Source organism: Podarcis melisellensis (assembly GCF_964234715.1).
Source record: "Podarcis melisellensis genome assembly, chromosome: 6".
NCBI classification, from domain to species: domain Eukaryota; kingdom Metazoa; phylum Chordata; class Lepidosauria; order Squamata; family Lacertidae; genus Podarcis; species Podarcis melisellensis.
The window spans coordinates 38347493-38367508 of NC_138538.1; the positions used below are offsets into that span (position 1 = coordinate 38347493).

A 20016-nucleotide genomic window follows, 5' to 3' on the forward strand; every position below is an offset into this window, starting at 1 on the left:
ATGCTTTAATGATTTTTATTGGTGTTTTGTTGTGATGCTGTTTATTATAGTTAAGTACTTTGGACAGTGAGGCATTGGAGAGCAGTCAGTGAAACCAGCCAAGTTAATGGGACTCCCTGACACCTTCCAAATGTACTGATAAATTATTAGGGAACCTGACCAGTTAATCTCTGTCTTCCTGTTTCTTGTTCTTTTTTGTCACTGTACCTTCAGAAAAAAGAGCACACCTCTTTGTTCCTTTAGCACTGACCTTTGTGGGCGGACTTTGACTAAATCTGACTTCTCTGCTCTTCCTGCCTTGTCCTTGTCCTTTTTTATTTGCCAGTGTCCCAGGAAGTAGTATATTTGACATATAAACAAGGGGGCTCCTCAACAAACTGTTGCATTGTATCCCTGGGTGTGAGCCTGGGGTTGGGAAAAAACAAAAATTAGCATCAAAGGCTAATCCTTGATCTAACTTGAGTCCATGTGCAAAGCTTGCTTGCTTGTTTAGAACATTTAAAAATGCAGACCAGTCACCATGCAAGTCAATGGAGCACAAGGCTTCTGCATGCAAATGAGTGCTTGATTTGCCTGGCAGGAGGCAATATTAATAGGTTTCCCTTTACTGCAGCCTGAAAGGTATAGGGAACTTTTGCCTGCGAATCAGCTAGCCAGAGTTTCGCCTCTGAACTGTAATGTTAGCAATGGATTACTTGGCAAGATCTCTGTATGCTATTCTCTCTCATCACAGCTCTCCAACACTGCAACATGAGTGCAACAGTGCTCAGCGCTGGTGGATGCAACTTTCTCAATCTATCCTGCCACGGGGCAGTTAAAAGCAACAGATGATTCTACAAGGTTGTTGTACCTTCTCAGCTTCAGCCCATGCTCCAGCCTACAACAGAAGCCTTAATACTTCTGGACAGTATTGTAGCCTGAACCGCAATATTCAGTGTGAACTACAGTGCATAGTTCCATGGGTTTGTCTTGATGCATTCCCTCCCCCACACCCACATCAGTTTAAAAGCAAATACTGCTTCTGACTCTACTTGTTGCATGAATCAGCTGGAAGGGTGTGTGGGATGGGGTGAAGTACAAAGCAGCACAGTCAGGTGGTTTTGAACAGAGGCATCTAAAATAACTGGATGCTCTGAAGCCTTTTCTGTATCTTCTTTCCTTCCACCCACTAAAAACAGGTGGCTGGCATCCCTTACCCTGTAAATGTCAGGACTGGTTAGATGGTTTGAAATGCTCACAGGGAAGTCAAGCAATTAATTCTCCCCCTTCACACATTCTCAGGGGTCTGTCTTGTCAGACAATTCAGCTGTATCCTTAAAGAATTTCACTCCCCTTGCTGTATTTACCCCCAGGGAATAGCTAGTCTCTCAAGCGAGATTAGGATCACTGTAGGCTTCTTCCTCTTGTATAAAGCCTAAGCAAGCAGGGCTGGGGGAAGGAATCAACCTAGAGATGTGAAGGCCCAGGAAGGGGACGGACAGATGGGGGAGGGTGTTTCCAGGCCTTCACATCTTTACACTGAGTTTCCTGAAATTTAGAATGTCTCTGAGGGAGACTGCAAGTACTTAAATGAACACTACCTGCTACATACCGGATGAACAAGTTTCCTAACATTTCTGGTATGGCATCTGAAGGTAACTTCACACATACACATTCATCACTGACTGAAACATCATGATGACTTGCATGTGCGAAAATGCCAAATGGCACAAATAGATCTTTCATTTTACCTGTCATGACCTCAAACAGTATTTTTCAATTGAGGTACTTCACACATTCAGCTGTCAGTCTCTGAGTGATGAGATTTGCTTCAGCAAACGTCCTATGTCAAGTGAAATAGGGTATACTTGTTTTCATACATTTGTATATCCAGGGATTTATTAAATTTTTATTTTCAGCTTTCAGTCCAGTGGAAATTAAATGTGAATGATGTAAACAGATTACAATACATGTCTTGATTTTGCTAGCAGGGAATAAATAATTGTGGAAATCTTCAAAACTTTTCATTTCCCTTACAGCAAGAAAACATATTTGTAGATTTGGTTTTTGTTTGCTGTTATTTTGTTTGCTTTTATTTTTGCCAAATATTATAAATTTTAGAATTACAAATCTTAAGACCTAAAGCAAGAAATCCTCTGCCAGTCTGATCTATTATGACCCCCTACCCACTAAATTATGCTGCTGAAATAAAGGAAGTGGAAAGAAGGGTTCAATCAGTAGTAGTTTGGTTTTGGTACTCAAAACAAATTCCTGGGCTCAGAATTCTTTAATTCTATGTGCATACCTTTGGCACCTGATTCTCCTTGATGGATCTTGGTGTTCTTGGTTGTTGTTGTTTTAAAAAAAGATCCTGCATGCCTGAAATCTGCTCACCCCATAACAATGATGACTTCAAAGTTGCAGCTGGGTTATAGTTCCTGTGGAAAGAGGGGACAGCCATTGTTCCTTCAATTACAGTTTCCTACTCGTGAGACAGTCATATAATGCTTGTTTGTGGTTATGCACTAAATATCGATTCAGTGAATCAACACAGGGCAGGAATGGTGACACACAAATACAGCCTGCAATTTCCCATATTATTTAAGTAAATGCCCCTGAAAGGTTTACTTATATTTTCTCCCTTTCACAATACTGTTTTTAAAACTAAGGAGTAGCGGAGGGGTAAGACTCCAGACAATAAAATACACTCCCTTTGTGCATTTGCACACAAAGGCAATTGCTTCAAGATGCCTTTATATATGGCCAAAACTGGCCTTTAGTTCTCAGAAGCAACAGGAAGTGAACCTCTGAACAATAGCTAATCACCGGAGGTTCCCTGCCTCCCAAACAGATGCTTATCTCTTTCTCCCAGGCTACCAACTGGGGCTTCCGGAGTCAGCAGAACTCTGAGACAGATTAGTTTCTTACACACACACCAGCCACATCATGTGAGAAGTGTTCAACGGGTCTATCTTTAGAACTATTTTCCTCAAATATTTAAGATGATTTTAAAATGCAAACCTAGATACACATGCAAAGGAAAAAGTTTTGTTGATCTCAGGGGAACCTACTTCTGAGTAAACATGTTTAGAATTGTGTTGCATAGCCTTGAAATCCATCTGATTAAATGGAGCATTTAAGTTCTGGTTAAACTTAAGATGCTTCAGATTAAGCCAGTGCAGCAGCCTTCTTTCGAAACCCTTGGTAATGGGGAATATTTAGGGTTCTTCTCCCCCCCAGTTCAGTTTTTAACATATCAACAGGAATGTAACACTTTGCACCTTAATGGAACTGTAGCAGCTGAGGTCTTAATTTGTGAATTGTTGGGACAAGTAACCTCCTTCATTATTACCCCCATTCTGATGATGTTTCCATATCAACCTCCCTGGAGATAAGATTGTTAGCACACCTCTGATGAATGAACACAAACCATAATTCATCCAGTAGTGAGTCCTGTGCCTCCTGTAATACCTACAATTAATATTATTAATTTATTTATTCAATAGCTTCCATATACACCATTTATTTGGTTTTGTTTGTTTGTTCATTTCTATACAGTAAACCTGTGTGTGTGTGTGGTGTCAAGAATATCAAATAATACCAAAATAACAAGCCACAGAGAACACAACAAATACAAGGTGCTTTACAAAGAACAAGAAGCATAGTATAAAGGTAAAGGGACCCCTGATCATTAGGTCCAGTTGTGACCGATTCTGGGGTTGTGGCGCTCATCTCGCTTTATTGGCAGAGAGAGACGGCGTACAGCTTCCAGGTCATGTGGCCAGTATGACTAAGCCGCTTCTGGCAAACCAGAGCAGCGCACGGAAACGCCGTTTACCTTCCCACTGGAGCGGTTCCTATTTATCTACTTGCACTTTGACATGCTTTCGAACTGCTAGGTTGGCAGGAGCAGGGACCGAACAACGGGAGCTCACCCCGTTGCGGGGATTCGAACTGCTGACCTTCTGATTGGCAAGTCCTAGGCTCTGTGGTTTAACCCACAGCACCACCTGCATAGTATAGGAACTGCCTAACTATTTGGAAGGTGTCTACGTCTACTGTGCTAATTGAAAAGCAGACATGGTTTCTCTGACTCCTGATAATTGGGTTATCTCAGGCAAATTGAGCACAACATTCCAGTTTTCTAGCTAGTACGGGAGCTGCTTAACTGTTTGGGGGATGTCCATGTCCTCTGTTTTGGGAACCTGTTTTCAGGGCCTTCTAGTAATCAGTTTGTCCTGAACAAGATTTCAGCTTCCTAGTGGGTGTGCAAGTACCGTAATCATTTGCGGAGCTGAGTGGTAGAGCACCTGCTTTGTGTGCAGAAGGACCCAAGTTCAATCCCCAGCATCTCCAGGTAGGGCTGATGTAGATCCCAGCCTGGAGAGCGGCTGCCAGTCAGTGCAGAGGTATAGTGTGGGGTTGCCGTTGCCCTTGGAACATTTTCTGGAGGGGGAAAACGACCAGTCACCCCCATAACATACTCCCATCAGATCCTGGCTTTGGCATGCAAGGGAGCTGTCAAGGCAGCTTTTTCGCATCCAGCCGCAGCTCCACTTCAGCACCACTCTGCTTTAGCTCCACTTCTGACCCAGGGGCAGAGTGAAGAGAGCTCCACAGCAGCGGAGAGAGGCTGCCGGCCGTGGCAGCTCCATCCCTGTGTCAAGCCTGACCCGTGCGTGGAGTGATGCCGCAGAGTGTGACGGACCTGCTGCTTCCTCGCACCCAGCCCAGTGGCCCCAGCAGAGAGAGGAGAGTGGGTGCTGCGTTTCCTTACGGTCCACCACTGAGTCAGTGTAACCAATACTGAGATAGATACATACATATCAACAGCCTGATATGTACCCATATCCCTGCCTTTGGGTATTATATATGCTGTGTTTTTATGTCTATAGCGTTTGGAGTTACATTTATACCAACTTTCTGCATTCTAGGCAGCGTGGAAATACTGTACTGTAACCATTTGAGAGAGGGGGTAACGTTCTTGCTCCTTAGTTCCAGATGTCATAGCTAATAGTTATGTTTGTATGTATACGTACTTAACTTTCTTATGGAGTGAATCGAAAGGAAGTGTCACGTTTGTGTGGTAAGCAAGGACTGTTGTTGCTGCCTAAGATTTTTATGGATAATGTTGCAAGGGATTTAGCTTGAATTCAGATACAGCTTCCTTTGTTCCAGCGCAAGTGGGAAGTCACCACCAGCAATCCTTTCCTTCTACAACCCTTTTTCTTCCCACACTGCTGGGAGCATTTTGTGTGTTTGAAAGAACATTACTGCAAAGTTGAGCAATTCACACCTCCTTTCTCAGTTTCTTTCAGGCAGTTCTTGCTGGCTGGTCATCCCTCTCCTTCAAGTCTTGCTGTAGTCAGTTTTAGTCTTAAAACAAATCTTTAGAAAACTATATTCATTGAAATGTAAGGAGCAGTGTACCAAGCTTTTACCGACCTTCTCTGATTCATTTTTGTGCAATAAGCTGCTTTTACCTAATTCACATAAGAATTACATGAGAAATATTTTGGAAAATGGTCTTTCTAATATCTTTTTCACTGTTCTTTACAATATCCATTTGAAAGCTACTAACTTTTGAAACCTTGGGAGTATAATAAGGAATGTCTCCAAAGAAATGACCCTTTCTTCGTGTGGGGAAAAGATTGGGCCAAAACTATTATGCACCATCTGTCTTGCAGTATTTAGCAAAGGAACTTATAGAAAACATGTTTTTTGGCAGATAAATTCCTAACCATATGTCCATTGCATCATTTAGTGTGAAACTAAATAGACTTTTAAATATTTGGACAAAATCCTAGTCTATTTGAATTAGTATTCAACACAAAAGCATGGGAAATCAGTTAAGCCGCCTGTAAGCTCTTAGCACCCTATTACCTACCAACCATTGCTTAGTGTTTATAGAATCAAATTACTTTCTTCAAAGATTTGAGCATCTCCAAAGCCAGATTAAGGTGATTGGGGGCGGGGGCCTGGTGCTGTTTCCAAAACAGGACCACTCCCCTTTCCAAAAAAGGGAACACATGAAATAAGTTACCACAATAAACGTTTTATGGTATCTTGAAGACTAACATGTTTAAAATGACATAATCTTTCATGTACTACAGAAAAGAAATGAAAAACAAGGAGCAGATTATGAAGCAAGAGGAAAATCACTATGCTGCATCTTTTTCCTTTCTCCTCTGCTTCTTGGCAAAGCAGTGAAATCTGCCTCTCAACACAACCAACACATAGGCAGGCAAGAACGAAAAAGATGGAAAGGAGCCTACCAAGTCACTGCTTCCCTCCCCTTCCAAGGGGCTAGATTAGAAATTTACTTTAAAAAGAAAAAAGAAAGCTCAGACTCTGGGCCCCCTTACAGGTATTGGTCCAGGCAACTGTAGCATGAGTATTCAGCCTTGATTATCTCTTGTCCATGTTTGTACTGAAAACGGCAAAATAGATCTGGCCTACACTGGAGCGTCTAACATAAAACATACTAGATTTTTTTAATAAAAAAATTATGAGTGGTGCTGAAATTGTCTGGCAGTAGATTATGGAAAAACGGAACAAGCTGTTTTTACACAAACAAATGCACAATTAAGGATGCAATCCTGTGCCCAGGGCCGTCTTAAGCATATCTGGCGCCGAGGTGCAAAGCTCCCTCTGGCGCCCACCCCCTGTTTCCCAGAATTTTTTAGGGAGGACGGCACTGCTGCAGGGCTGGAGGAGGCAGGCAGCAGCTGGAGGGCAGCTCCTCCAGCGGGGAAGAGACGGAGGCTGGACGCGGCACCTCCCGGCTCAGCTGGCCACTTCGTGCCACGGTGGCCATGGCAGACGGGGGCTCTGGGCGCGGCGCTGCTTTGGCACGGCATGGCGGAGGGCGGCGAGGTGCTGTGTGCAGCCTCCACCTCTTCCCTGGCACCCTCCAGAACTTGGCGCCCTTGTTCCCCACGCCACTAGCTTCTATAGGTAAGACGCCCCTACCTATGCCTGAAGCCCCAATGAATTCAGCTTATCTTCTGTGTAAACATGTATAGGATTGTACTGTAAGTTAAGATTCGGTTACTTTGTAAAGCACATGGAGCTGAAGAACAAAGTTGGAATAGTGAAACAGTTTCCTACTTCCGTTTTCAGCTCTATGTGCTTTTCAAGACTCCACTCGGATTCCCACATCCCTAGGAAAAGTCCAGTATGTGTACATGTGCTTGTTCTCTTTCTGTCTTTTGAGTGGAGGCAGATCTCATAGGAGGAGGATAGAAGTGACCAGAACTGGTGATATGCATGGCACTCACTCAAAACTGCAAATGTCATGCTTTTCATTATTGTTGTTATTATTATTTGTCTATCTGCTGCCTCCAGTAAAAGAGGTTGTTGAACCTTGCAAAAAGTATTTACCAGAGGCAAACAGGAATGAATATACCACCAAGAGGAGCAATCACTCCTTCACCAGCCTTCAGTTGTGGGCAATATCAGACCATAATAGTTAAGAATTGAATCCTCTGCTTCAGAGGGAATTTCTCTGTCTGCTGGAAGCAAGAGAGCTCAGGTCACCATACTGGGAACAATGGGGTCACTATACAAATACCCAATTACTTTAATGCCATTGATTTCAACAGATGCTAATTACAAAAGGAAGAGCCATGTTGTGTATTGAAGTTTCTGCAATACGCAACTGCCCACTGCATGTTTGTATATCTTAATATTGCTACTGGGGGTGAGTTTGCCCCCCCCCCAAATTAGGGGTAGAATAAGCATGTGAGAAGGAAGCATGCTGTGTCTACATCCTGGATGTGACTATAGGGGTAGAGTCTTTACCTTTACACAGCAGCTCTATGCCATCTCCCCCACTTTCAGGTACTCACCCATCCTTTGGTTGATAGTGGGGGCTATGGTTGATTGCTTTTCGTGGGGGCTGCATATACAAATTCTCTTGGTGGGACCTTAATTGGCCATTGGGCAATATTATTATTTTTTGCCTACTTCGTATGCCTTTCGGGTGGTGCTGTTTTGGCTCATAGGTCCAACCCCTCCCCCCCGGTCATGTTAGGGCATTCAGTGGAGGCACCTGTTGGATGAGTGGTGAACACATTGAGGCCCCTGGAGGGTTAAACAAAACCAAGGCATCCCACCTCTTAGTGCCTGCTGGCTGAAACAGAAATCGTAAGGCTAGGGTGACTTTGGCTAGGGTGGCTTACTTCTTCTTGAGTGGAAGAAACTCTCACTATAGCATGTTAAGCAGATGTCTACTAAAGAAATAACACTTATTACGTTGTTGTTGTTTAGTCGTTTAGTCGTGTCCGACTCTTCGTGACCCCATGGACCAGAGCACGCCAGGCACTCCTGTCTTCCACTGCCTCCTGCAGTTTGGTCAGACTCATGTTTATAGCTTCGAAAACACTGTCCAACCATCTCGTCCTCTGTCGTCCCCTTTTCCTTCTGCCCTCCATCTTTCCCAGCATCAGGGTCTTTTCCAGGGAGTCTTCTCTTCTCATGAGGTGGCCAAAGTATTGGAGCCTCAGCTTCACGATCTGTCCTTCCAGTGAGCACTCAGGGCTGATTTCCTTAAGAATGGATACGTTTGATCTTCTTGCAATCCATGGGACTCTCAAGAGTCTCCTCCAGCACCATAATTCAAAAGCATCAATTCTTCGGCAATCAGCCTTCTTTATGGTCCAGCTCTCATTTACTTATTACTTATTACTTATTACTTATTAATAAGTAAATTAAAGTTAGCGAGAAGGTTACATTTGAATTACAGTATCTCCACTCACACTAGTGAAGAATAAACTTTCAAGTTTCTGTATCCTAAAGGCCTATAGGTTGCTTTCTTACCCTATTTTTGGTAGAATGCACTATTTTTAATACCTTTTTTAAAAAAGGAAAGGCGAGTCAAGGTCAGTAGCTATAGTCCGGATGGGCCTGCTATTTTATTCCATTCAAGCCCACACTTCAATGAAATGAGAGAGAATGCCAGGAAACTGGGCAGCATGAACAGGAGTGACTGAGAGGGGCAGCCAGGAAGAGAAAAGATGTGGGTGACGTGGTCATTATTCTCGGTGCTCCAGACAGGAACTGACATCTGGTTTGTGGAATTCACCTTTGCATTTAAATGGCTTTTGCCTTAGCTTTGATTGACACTTCTGTTACAACTGTGCCTCACTTTCCAGGGAGCAGATGTTGCTTTAGTTGTTCGTTGCAGCACAGCGACAAAGATGACAGCAAATTAGGCTGCTTGTTGTAAATGAAACCAGTGAGCATTGGGTGTTTCCTGGAAAAGAATGCTAGTTATATAAAAACAGGGGTGGCCAGTTTCTGAATACTCCAGAACAAGATGGTTAGAGTGTGCTGCTGCTAATGCCAATGTTGCAGGTTTGATCCCCGTATGGGACAGCTTTGCAGGGAAAGCTTTGCAGCTTTCCAACACTACAATTCTATGATTCTATGAACTCTTATTTGGCAATTATCCAGAGTCCAGATTACACAAATTCTTAAAGAATTACACTAGGTGGTGATTTGCTTCTGGGCCCAATTCAAGGTGCTGATGCTTAACTTTCAAGTTTGTAAGCAAATTACCTAAAGAATGTGATCCTTGTACAATACAGTCTTCAAATGAGGCAAGTGCTACCATTGGTAAAGTGTCTTAAACAAGCACAAAGGAGCCTTTTCTGTGGTGGTACTGTGACTTTGGCTCGACAGGCAGTGGCATGAGAAGTTGCCTCTCCCCACATCCCACCCAGACACTTAGATCTGTAAATTAAAGGTTTGTTGATGGCACCACATAATCCCACAGTAAAGCTTGTTGTGATTCAAGCACATGCTTTTAGCACACATTATGAAGATCTTTATTATGTTTTTATATTCATTTTCTGTACACCACTTGGCTATTCTCAGATATTCTCTGTACAGCAGTTCATAAATTCTGAAACAGAATAAATAAGAATATATTTTTGGCAGCAGGTTAAGAGTTTCTTGTTTACCCACACATTTTAGAGTGATTACTTTTGTCTTCAGTTTGCTTTTTTGGCTTACAGCTGCTGTCTGTGAATTTTTATTGTTTTGCAGTGGTTATGTTTTCTATTTATTGTTGTTGTTTTTTATTGCATACCACCCTGGAATCCATTTGGGTGAAAAGTGGTTTAGCATGGTTTGAAAATAAAAAGAAAGAAAGAAAGAAAGAAAGAAAGATTACTGTACAAACTGGGAACCCCCTGATTGGTCTATAATAAAGTTGCCGCCATCTGGAAAGATTTCACTGCTATGGAACACATGTGCTCAGGAAACCAATACGCTCAGATATCTGGATGTAGATATATTACATAGTTGTTAGATAGAGAATCCAGAAAAGAGACGTAACATTAAAGTTGTGTGGAATAGCTCCAGTCCTTACAATGTGAAAACATTTCCCTTTAACTCTGAGTGAATCGGAGGACAAACATTTGAGAAAGACCACAAAAAAACAAAAGGCCCAGACAAAATATCTGATGATCCTACAGCAATCTCTCAAACAGGCAGTTAAGGAAAGGAAAGAGAAAGTGTGTGACATGATTTGATAAGGGTTGGTTTCAAACAGGCTCAAACAACATACATCCGGTGGGCAGATTGTGGTCCTTGGGGGAATTTCAACTTTGGTCTACCATCTCTTTAAAACTGGAAGCTGCTGAGAGCACAGATGCAAATTGCATCTCTCTCTGCATTTCTCTCAGCGTTTCAAACACATATGGAAACAGGTGCAGCAGTAGAGCAAACTTTTACCCTGACTGCAGCTGTGCAAAACAAACACAACTTGGTTATAGAGGGCCAATTGGTTTACTCCTGTTTGCTCTCCTTTGTGGAAGAGAGTTCCTTCTTGCTGCGGCCTTGGGGAGTAAAGAAGGCAATAAGACTTTGGGCTGAGACAGGCTTGACATTTCTTTTTTCTTTTCTTTTTCTTCTTTTAAAGGAAGATCAGTATTACTTTGATCACTGGAAAGGGATGCAGGGCAAATGTTCTGGTTTTCTTTCTTTTTTCTTTTTCTGCCTCTAGGGTAAAGAAGCTAAGTGAAAGTAAAATAAGGTTCTAAAGCTGTTTATTTAACAAGACTGATCAAGCAGTTACCCTTTGGCTGAGATTGCTTCCACACAACTCGTTTTCTCTAGAACTGACATAATTTGGTCACTACCAGTGCTTCCAGACAGCAATTTATTGTGGAATCAGCACGTGTAAGTTTTGTTGTTGTTGTTGTTTGCAATGACCACACATCATTGTCTTCAAAATACCAGCCTCTATTCTATCCCCACCAGAAATCCATATTTACATAGGTGGCTACGAGCCACCTCTATAGAAGCAATATCCTCTAGGAGCTGGTAGGAAAGTTGCTAGAAAATTAGAAAGTGCACAGAGAGCTCATTGACTGCATGTAAGTGTGATTTCTATCACCTTCATCTTTCTCTGCTTATTGATGATGAATCCTTCCATATTCTCAACAAGCAGAGGTCTCATGTGGTGAGTGTAACATGTAGCCAGGCTCTCTAAGGCGTTAACTTCTGGCTGTTCATAAGATGGTTTCATTTCTGGGTGATCCATGTTTGTTACATGTGTACAAACTTAAACACATGGAACATGAATACTGTACTAGCTGCTGATATTCTAAGTGAATATTCAGTGCATTTAAACTAAAACACTCAGAAGAAACATTCAGACATTATTCCCCATTGCATGGATTGCCCCAAAGATGAAGAGCTTTCTGACAGCAACTGCAGTAAGTGAATAATGTATAACAGATGTATGTGTGGTGTGAATCCCGACTGTACAATAAGAAAATTTTCCTCAAATGTTCCTTCATAGCCTCAGAAAGGAGTGACTGAGCAACTACAAGTTTTCTAACCTTGTGAAACATGGGAAGCTGCCTTATACTGAATTGAGACAATTGGTCCACACTGAGAAAGGTTCCCCACACCTGGTCTTCTCTGGTGAGCCCTGGCTATGCAATGTTTCAGACTGGAGTCTTTCCCAGCCCTACCTGGAGATTCCAGGATTAGACCTGGGGCCTTCTGCATGCAGAGCAGATGCTTTACCACTGAATGCAGCAGGGAAGGGCCCAGCCATAAATAAAGTTATCAAGAACTCTTTGCAGGGGAGATATGTGGGAACCTGAGAGGTCATCATGAGAAGCTGAGAGCTGGAAGAAATTGTGTATGAGTGTTGTGAGTGCAGGGAGCTGGCAAGTGATTTGTGGTTGATGAGGGGAAATGTCAGAATTTGGATCCTTTCAGTTATAAAAATCTTCTGTTCCCATACAGTTCCTTTCCTCCACCCACCCCACCATACAAAGAATCTAAAGCCGATTCCAACATAATATTTTGTTCTCACATATTTTGTTTTGAAGTGATCCCAGGAGCTCCTACACATGGAGAGTATTGCCTGGGAATTATAGCTTTCGCTTGATGTACTGTGAAAGGTTTCTTAGGCTCCTGCCCAGTGCTGTAAAAAACAACAAAAAACAACCGAGAATATAAAACAGTATGTGGGAAAAGACCTCTAGCATATTTGGATGAAAATGAAAACTTATAAAACTGTGTTTCAAAAACTTAAATTTAAAGCGTAGGTCTATAGGAATGAAAACAATAATCACCTGACAAACAATTTCCACTTAAAAGTAAGTAACTCATCCAATGAATTATTCTATTTGACAAAGAGAGATAATCAAATCCATACCAAAGTGACATATGGATCTTTTTATCCTTTCAAGCAGAGGTAGCCAATGTGGTGCTGAATTCCAGCACCAGATATTGTTGAACTTCAACTCCCATCAGCCCTAGCCATAGTAGCTGATGAGCAAGAATGGTGAGAATTGTAGTCCAACAAAAATCTAGAGGGCATCTTGTTGCCTATCTAATGCAATTTTAAAGAAAATCAAACTTTAACCTTCAGGTAGGTAGCCGCGTTGGTCTGACGCAGTCAAAATAAATTTAAAAAATTAAAAATTGTCCAGAAGCACCTTAGAGACCAACTAAGTTTGTTATGGATATAAGCTTTCTTGTGCATCCACATTTCTTCAAATACCTCCTTCAGATACTTTAACCTTGTTCTCATACAATCTTTTCTTTAATAATTGGTCCATCAAAAATGGGCAGAAACTAATTTTTTTTTAAATGATCATTTATAGGGCAAAATTAAAACAAAATGAATGTTTTCAGATCCAGAGTTCCTAACATTTAGTGGTGCCTTTATTTAGCTGCTTTGTAGCATTACACGAAAGAAATGTTTTTGAAATGGGGTGGAGCGAATTTGGACAGGAAGCTAGTGGGCTCCTGGTCTAGCTTCCTATCTTTCCTGCTGTCATACCCATGAGGATAAGATGCTGGTGCCACTTTTCTCTGTGTGCTGTGCATATGCATAAGCAACCAACATGGACTCACCTCAGGGCATGTGTTGCTTAGCATTATTTACTCCTGTGATGAATTGATATCATGAGAAAAATCTTCTAAACCTAAGCTAGGAGACTTGTTTTTGCTGTATTACTGCAATGCTTCATTTTAATTTAAACTGCCTTTAAAGCCCAAGCTGAAAGGTGCTTAAATACAACAACTCCTAAATAAAACCTACAGAAATGCTACTGTTTTTGGTTCTACACAAAAATCCCAGTTTCCTTACTGTGAAGCACATGAATAGCTTTGAAGTTTTAGTGAATAACTGGAAAGGTTCTACTTATTTGAAATGTTTTCCTTCAGTAAAAGAATAATTTACAACCAAACTATGAAAGATAAAAAATTATCAGTTGCATGTTTGGCAACTGATAAAAGCATCACGTGCCACATTGCTCTTGTTTAATGGCTTGTACTCTGTCCTTTTGCATATACATTTTCTGTGGCCTCTTCACCTGTGTCTGGTTTGGGAAGATGCAGATACACAGCAAAAAATGCTAAAGACTTCAGCCCATATTATTATTGGCTATACACTAAAGAGGTTATTTAATTCTTGAATTTGTAATGCTTATTTACACATTTATGTTTGAGAAATTATTAGCCTTCGGGGTGGTTCCCAGTGGATTTTCTGCTCACCTCATTGACCAAGTATATGTTATATCTTTTGACAATATCAGGAGAGATGTGATTCCTCAGGTTTATGTCCTTCATCCTTCCCAGTGTAAAGAACAAGGTAGGAAATGGACTGCTTTTAATGAAAGGGCTGGTGCAATGATGTTTTTATCGTAAAGCTATTTGTATGTTTTAAACATATTTTATATACATATAATTTCAATTCTATTAATGTTTAATTGGTTTTTAATTATAGTTTTTTCTATGTTTTAGCGATTCTTGTTTTTATCTGTAAACCGCCTTGAGTCCCATCAGGAGAAAAGGCAGAGAATGAATGAATGAATGAATGAATGAATGAATGAATGAATGCCACTAGTCAGAGCTACACCATGAGAAACAAACCAAATGATTCCTTTGGAAAGACAACAGGAGTCCTTTTCAAACAACTGTTAATGATAGTCTTTGTACAGTTCTGATAACATTTATTTTATGCTGTCTCCTGTTGGTTTTATCTGTTCTATTACTACCGCATTGTGGGTGATATAATTTTGTTGATATAATTGTTTTAACTTTCATTAAACACTGCTCTGGAAACTGCCGGGTTTAAAAAGCTGCCTATAAATTGAAATAAACAAAGACAATGGATTTGGGTGGGAGGCAGAGTTGTGAACAAAGTAGGCAATTTTATTTATTTAATTTTTCACCCCATCCTTTCTACAAAGAGCTCATAAGGCTCTTTGTATATATATTCCTCCATTTTGTTTTCACAACTGTGGTGAGGTGGATTAGGCTGAGAGAGTGGTTTGGTCAACATCATCCAGAAAACTTCACGGCTGAGTAAGGATTTGAACTCTGCCCTAAGTCCTAACCTCTGCTCATTGCATCATACTAGCTCATACTAGCATCATACTAATGAGAGCCAGTGTGGTGTGGTGGTTAAGAGCGGTAGTCTCATAATCTGGGGAACCGGGTTCGCATCTCCGCTCCTCCACATGCAGCTGCTGGGTGACCTTGGGCCAGTCACACTTCTCTGAAGTCTCTCAGCCCCACTCACCTCACAGAGTTTGTTGTGGAGGAGGAAGGGAAAGGAGAATGTTAGCCGCTTTGAGACTCCTTAAAGGGAGTGAAAGGCGGGATATCAAATCCAAACTCTTCATCTTCTTCTCTAAATTATACCTTACAGCAGTGTTGTAATTAGCTAGTAGTGACAGCATTTTTACCTGTCACTTGAAAACATTTTTCTGTTAATATTTTGCTTTAAAAAAGAGAGGATATATTGAGCATTCATCCTTTGCTCAATTTCATGTCTCTCTTTAAAAAAAAAAAGACTTTCCCATTGTGGAGAGCATGTCCTCAGGCAAAGTTCACCAGTTCCTTTTCTATAATATGGGACAGAACTGTCATAAATGGAAAGGCCCATTGAAACAGCCCAGAATTCAATGAACTGCACTCATTATGGGCGAAAAACACCTGATGTGACGTTTTGGAGAAATACTACAAATCTGTGAAGAAACTCAGGGGAATGTTCTCAAACATTCTTGATCTTTTTTACTGGCAGATTTGGCTATTTCATCTTTATCCCATCTCAGAGCTAGAATCATTATGAACATGAAAACTTTGTGACAGCAGCAACAGCCTGGGGATCAATACCAGTGGCAGCTTATTTCTTCCAGAGATGGCCTGCATTTATGAGGAACAAACATTCCTCTCCAATCAATGAAGTCTGAAAACCTTTCTCAGTAAACAGTGGGTAGCAATTAAATGTGAAAGGTCAATTATCATCCTTCCCTAAAACTTGCCTGTGCAAACGCCTTTCCTAAAATCTACTTGTTTTCCTGAAAACAGATTGATTTTTCCCTCAGCAAAAACATGTAATAATTTCTCAAGGAGAATTTACAATAACCCTGAGTTGCAACTCTACAAACACGACAGCAATTACAAGATAATTCCCTGGCTTTTCCACACTACCTGTGGGTTGATAACAGCAGCCAGACAGCTGGATCTTTTAAAATAAACTAGTATGGGTAAGAATCTTAGCAAGAGCTGAGGTTTCCAAGCAGATATTGACCTAAGATTCCATAGAAATGAAATATCTACCTGGGCTCATTGCCTGACTGATGTGTCCATGGGAATAAATGGCCATTCATTGAAGGGGAGAGGTAGGTAATGCAATTCTAACTGATTTAAGCAGGATTAGTCAAAGTTGTGCCCTCCAGCCAACATGGTGTCAGCATCAGCCAGCATTGACTAAGGGTCAGGGGTGATAGGGCCAAATGGGTGATAGGGGCAAATGAAGCACTTAATGCCTCTCTATCTGGCCCTTGAGACTCTCCTAGGCTATGCTCCCTCCACAGGCCACGCCTCTTCCTGCTCTCTGCCCTCCTTGAATAGAATGTGTTCTTGAATGGTGAGAATACCTTGTGCTTGTCTTGACAGAAGATGGCAAGAGATGTGTGTGCACTGTGTAGAAAACCAGTTCCATACACTTGCCATGCCACTTATTGTACCTGCCCCCGTTGTTGTTTTTAACAATCTGACATTTTCCTAGGTAGTCTAGAAGCTTTCATAGTTATATTTCAAAACTGTATTAGAGTATAATAAAATTTATGTTTGAAAATACCTAAAAACCACCAATCACAGGGTGAAGTTTTTATTGTCCTAAGCGCTCTGCAGAGCCAAACAGGAAGGGCATATGGATTAACACCAAAATGGCTTTCAGTGATTCACAGATATGGTCCTCTTGGCTGACCCCTATAACTATAGTGTTTTGCTACTAGACGAGTCTTAAATTAATGGGCCATAGCTGGCTTTGTGTTTTATTTGGGAAACCTGATGTGAGTGGGTGACAATTAATTCTGTGGAGGGCTAACCTACAATTAGCATGTACCAGAGATCATTAACATGTTAGTTGTGTAAGTTAAGAAGCTGTGGGAATGAGGGATCTTATGCTCTTACTCATGCCCCGCTCCCTGCTTTTAAGTACAAAAACAGGAAGACTATTAAATTCTTAGGGCAGAAACAGTGCCTTGAATTTATGATGTGGGTGGTATACACCATGGGGTGTTTTTATAATATTGGCTATGTAATGTCAACATGTTCCATGCAAATATCAATGAATGAATATGTGGGGCAGCTCCAGGAGCAGTTTGGTGTGAGTACCAAAGCAGAGGGTGTGTTAGCTGCAGGAAACTGCACTTGACATTTACCAAATCAATGGGATTAATGATGTGGCTGTCAAGGAGATACGTTATGCGATGATGATATCATATTTTTATTTTGCTGGTATGTATGAACTTAAAAGTCAACATGACTTCATGTATTTGCACAATCTGGGTTTTGTGTGTGTGAAAACTTCCTTGTAGAAGAACTGTGGTCCCATCTCAGACTTCTGACCTTACGTATAATTTGTTTGAAGTGCTGAATTTCTGAAAAGTAAGATGCCCAAGCCCTTCTGGTTTGAACACTCTGTTCCTTAATCCTGAATGTGTGGAGATAGACTGTGATTATCCAGCAGTCAGAGAAAGGCACTCTGTGCATGCTCAGATTGTTTTTTATCTTTAGTATTACTTTGTGTGTTCCAGGACACAGCCTTTATACTGAAACTAAAACCTGATTCTGAACCTTTGCATTAATAAACTCTTGCTTGTATAATACACTGGGATATTTATTAAAACAGGTGGGGAGGGGGGAGTAGCATAAAAATGTCATACAGGCTCCGCTTCCTGAAGTTTACCCTGCACGACATTCCTCTCAGAAATGGACTTGTATGTTATAGAATCATAGCATTCTTACTAAGAGAAAAAAATACATTCTAATTGTCTCATCATATGGGCAAAAATTGGGGGGGGGGGGAGTTGCCACAATTTGTCACGTGAATAATTAATGTATACTATATTGAATTATTTAAAAATGATCCATTTGCTGTTATTGAAAATAAGCTAACATTGTTGAGCCATAGAGAAACCAGAAAGCAAGGTTGTGAGTAAACTCTGCTTTCCAAATATCAGCCAATGCGGGGATCTGGTTTCTTGCATTGGCAGAGATTTGGAATAGATTATGTTTTAAGGTCCTTTCCATGATTCTAAGCAAACAAGCAAAACCAAAACTGTTAAGGGGGCTTTAAAATTGCTTAGTAAGAAACTGTCCAAAATAATGAGAGAGAAAAATGGAAATATACTGCCTGCCTGCAGTATATTGAGCCATCTGGGTCAGAGACAAGGAGTGCAAATTATGTGGCAGCTGTCTAACTTTCACTGTCACCGCAAACTAGTGCCAGGACTAATGGTTTTAGGAAATGCATTGAGGATGAAGGTTTAACTATCACCACAGATAGTCAGTGAATTAGTGTGGTGTTAACCTAAATTGAAGGTGTGAGTCATAGGACAAGGAGCTGACTAACATGGCTTTCATATATTTCAGTCCAGTGATTTTGTGATTGTAATCCTATGTCACCTACTTGAAAAGTACACTCAATAGTAATGAGAATTTAACTGGTTAGGTAAAACCCTGTTCAGTTGTTCTCCATGCATACAAAATATGTGTGAAGAAGAGAGCAATAGGACCATGGTGCAGGTTCTGTCTGTGACATTATGCAAGGAACTAGTCCCAACCCCTGGACATTTGCACCCAAGTGCAGATAGTCCTATGGGATCCTTTATGCATAGCTTCTACGCAGTGCTATTTTTATCGAAAAAGAGGTGCCAGAACTCACCATGAACTGATTGTTCTCTTATAATGTGGCAACCTAAAAGTAACACGACAGGCTAATAATTTGATTACAACACTTTACATAGCTACTAAATCGTACCTTCATTCAGAGTCAAGTGGCATACAATATATACAAGGTAACACCAACTAATGTGACTTCAGAGAATTTCCCAAAGTAGGGAATTTTTTCAATGGTGTATCAAACAGAGAACGATTCAAGCTTGAGACAACATGCCTTCCAAAATAGGTATAAAGTCCCAACCACAACACTGATGCACCTGGTTATATTCACAACTTATTCATATATTTAGCAGTGAACACACTGAAAGAAGTTGGTGCTCCACAGGTTGGGAATTTATACTTATTTTGGTGTTACCTTGTATATGTTGTATGCCATTTGACTCTGAATGAAGATACAATTTAGTAGCTATAATAAAGTGTTGCAATCAAATTATTAGCCTGTCGTGTTGCTTTTAGATTGACAGATTTTTCTGTTTGCAACATGGGGGATCTTTGCTGTTCTCTTATAATGGCAGTGGCACCCACCTGAGAGGTGTTGGAACTGAGTTCCAGCAAGTTCCAGCTGAAAAAAGTCCTGCTTCTATGCATGGAATACAACTGAACAACTTAAATATATGTTAGATCAGGGGTTGGCGACATTTTTTGAGGCCGGGCCGATCCACTCCCCGTAGACCTCTTGGTGGGCCGGAGCATACATGCCTGTGCACACCTGCGCATGCACACATGCTATTTCTGGCACTCTTCCGACCCAGAGGTTGGTCCCTGCAATGAGAAAAGAAATGGCGCCACTGAGGGGGGGAGCACAAAATCCCCACACCAATCCACGGAACGGCTGTGGGCCGGTTCCAGGAAGCTCATGGGCCGGAACTGGCCCATGGGCCTTAGGTTGCCGACCTCTGTGTTAGATCTCTCCCTCCTGCAACTCTCTTTTAGTGAATGGCTAAAATAGGGGTAAGGAAAGTAGATGAAGTAATGCAGTGGAGTACTTATGTATGTTTAGGGATGAGACAGGGGCTTATTTATTTAGGCACAAGCCCCCAGTGGAAGATCAGCTCAATGTCCCAGTAATCAAACATGCTGAACATTTCAAGAATATTTTGCTTCTGATCCACACTAATTTTCTTCATTATACAGTGACCTAGAGACATCATTGTCATATCTGATGAGCTTGAGGTTTAATTGTAGCAATTTTGCCTCTTCTCTTACCTTAATAAAATAATGAAGCATGATTCTTCTTTCAAAAACTGGGATAAGACCTGGCATTTTTTAAACACACTTGACAAGGATTTGAAATGTGTGTGCACC

General features: G+C 41.2%; 1 protein-coding gene across 3 annotated transcripts in view; it reads right to left on the reverse strand.

The window, feature by feature from the left end:
• Window positions 1-20016, reverse strand: part of LOC309372669 (uncharacterized protein) — a gene marked incomplete at its 5' end in the record, with an annotated part of 113047 nt that overhangs the window by 6082 nt on the left and 86949 nt on the right. For all 3 annotated transcript variants that reach the window (XR_014169580.1, XM_081916491.1, XM_081916492.1), the window contains one exon: window positions 2285-2417. Coding sequence is in view for 2 of the 3 variants with exons in the window: in XM_081916491.1 (XP_081772617.1) it covers window positions 2285-2417 (133 nt within the window). The remainder of the gene's footprint in view (window positions 1-2284; window positions 2418-20016) is intronic.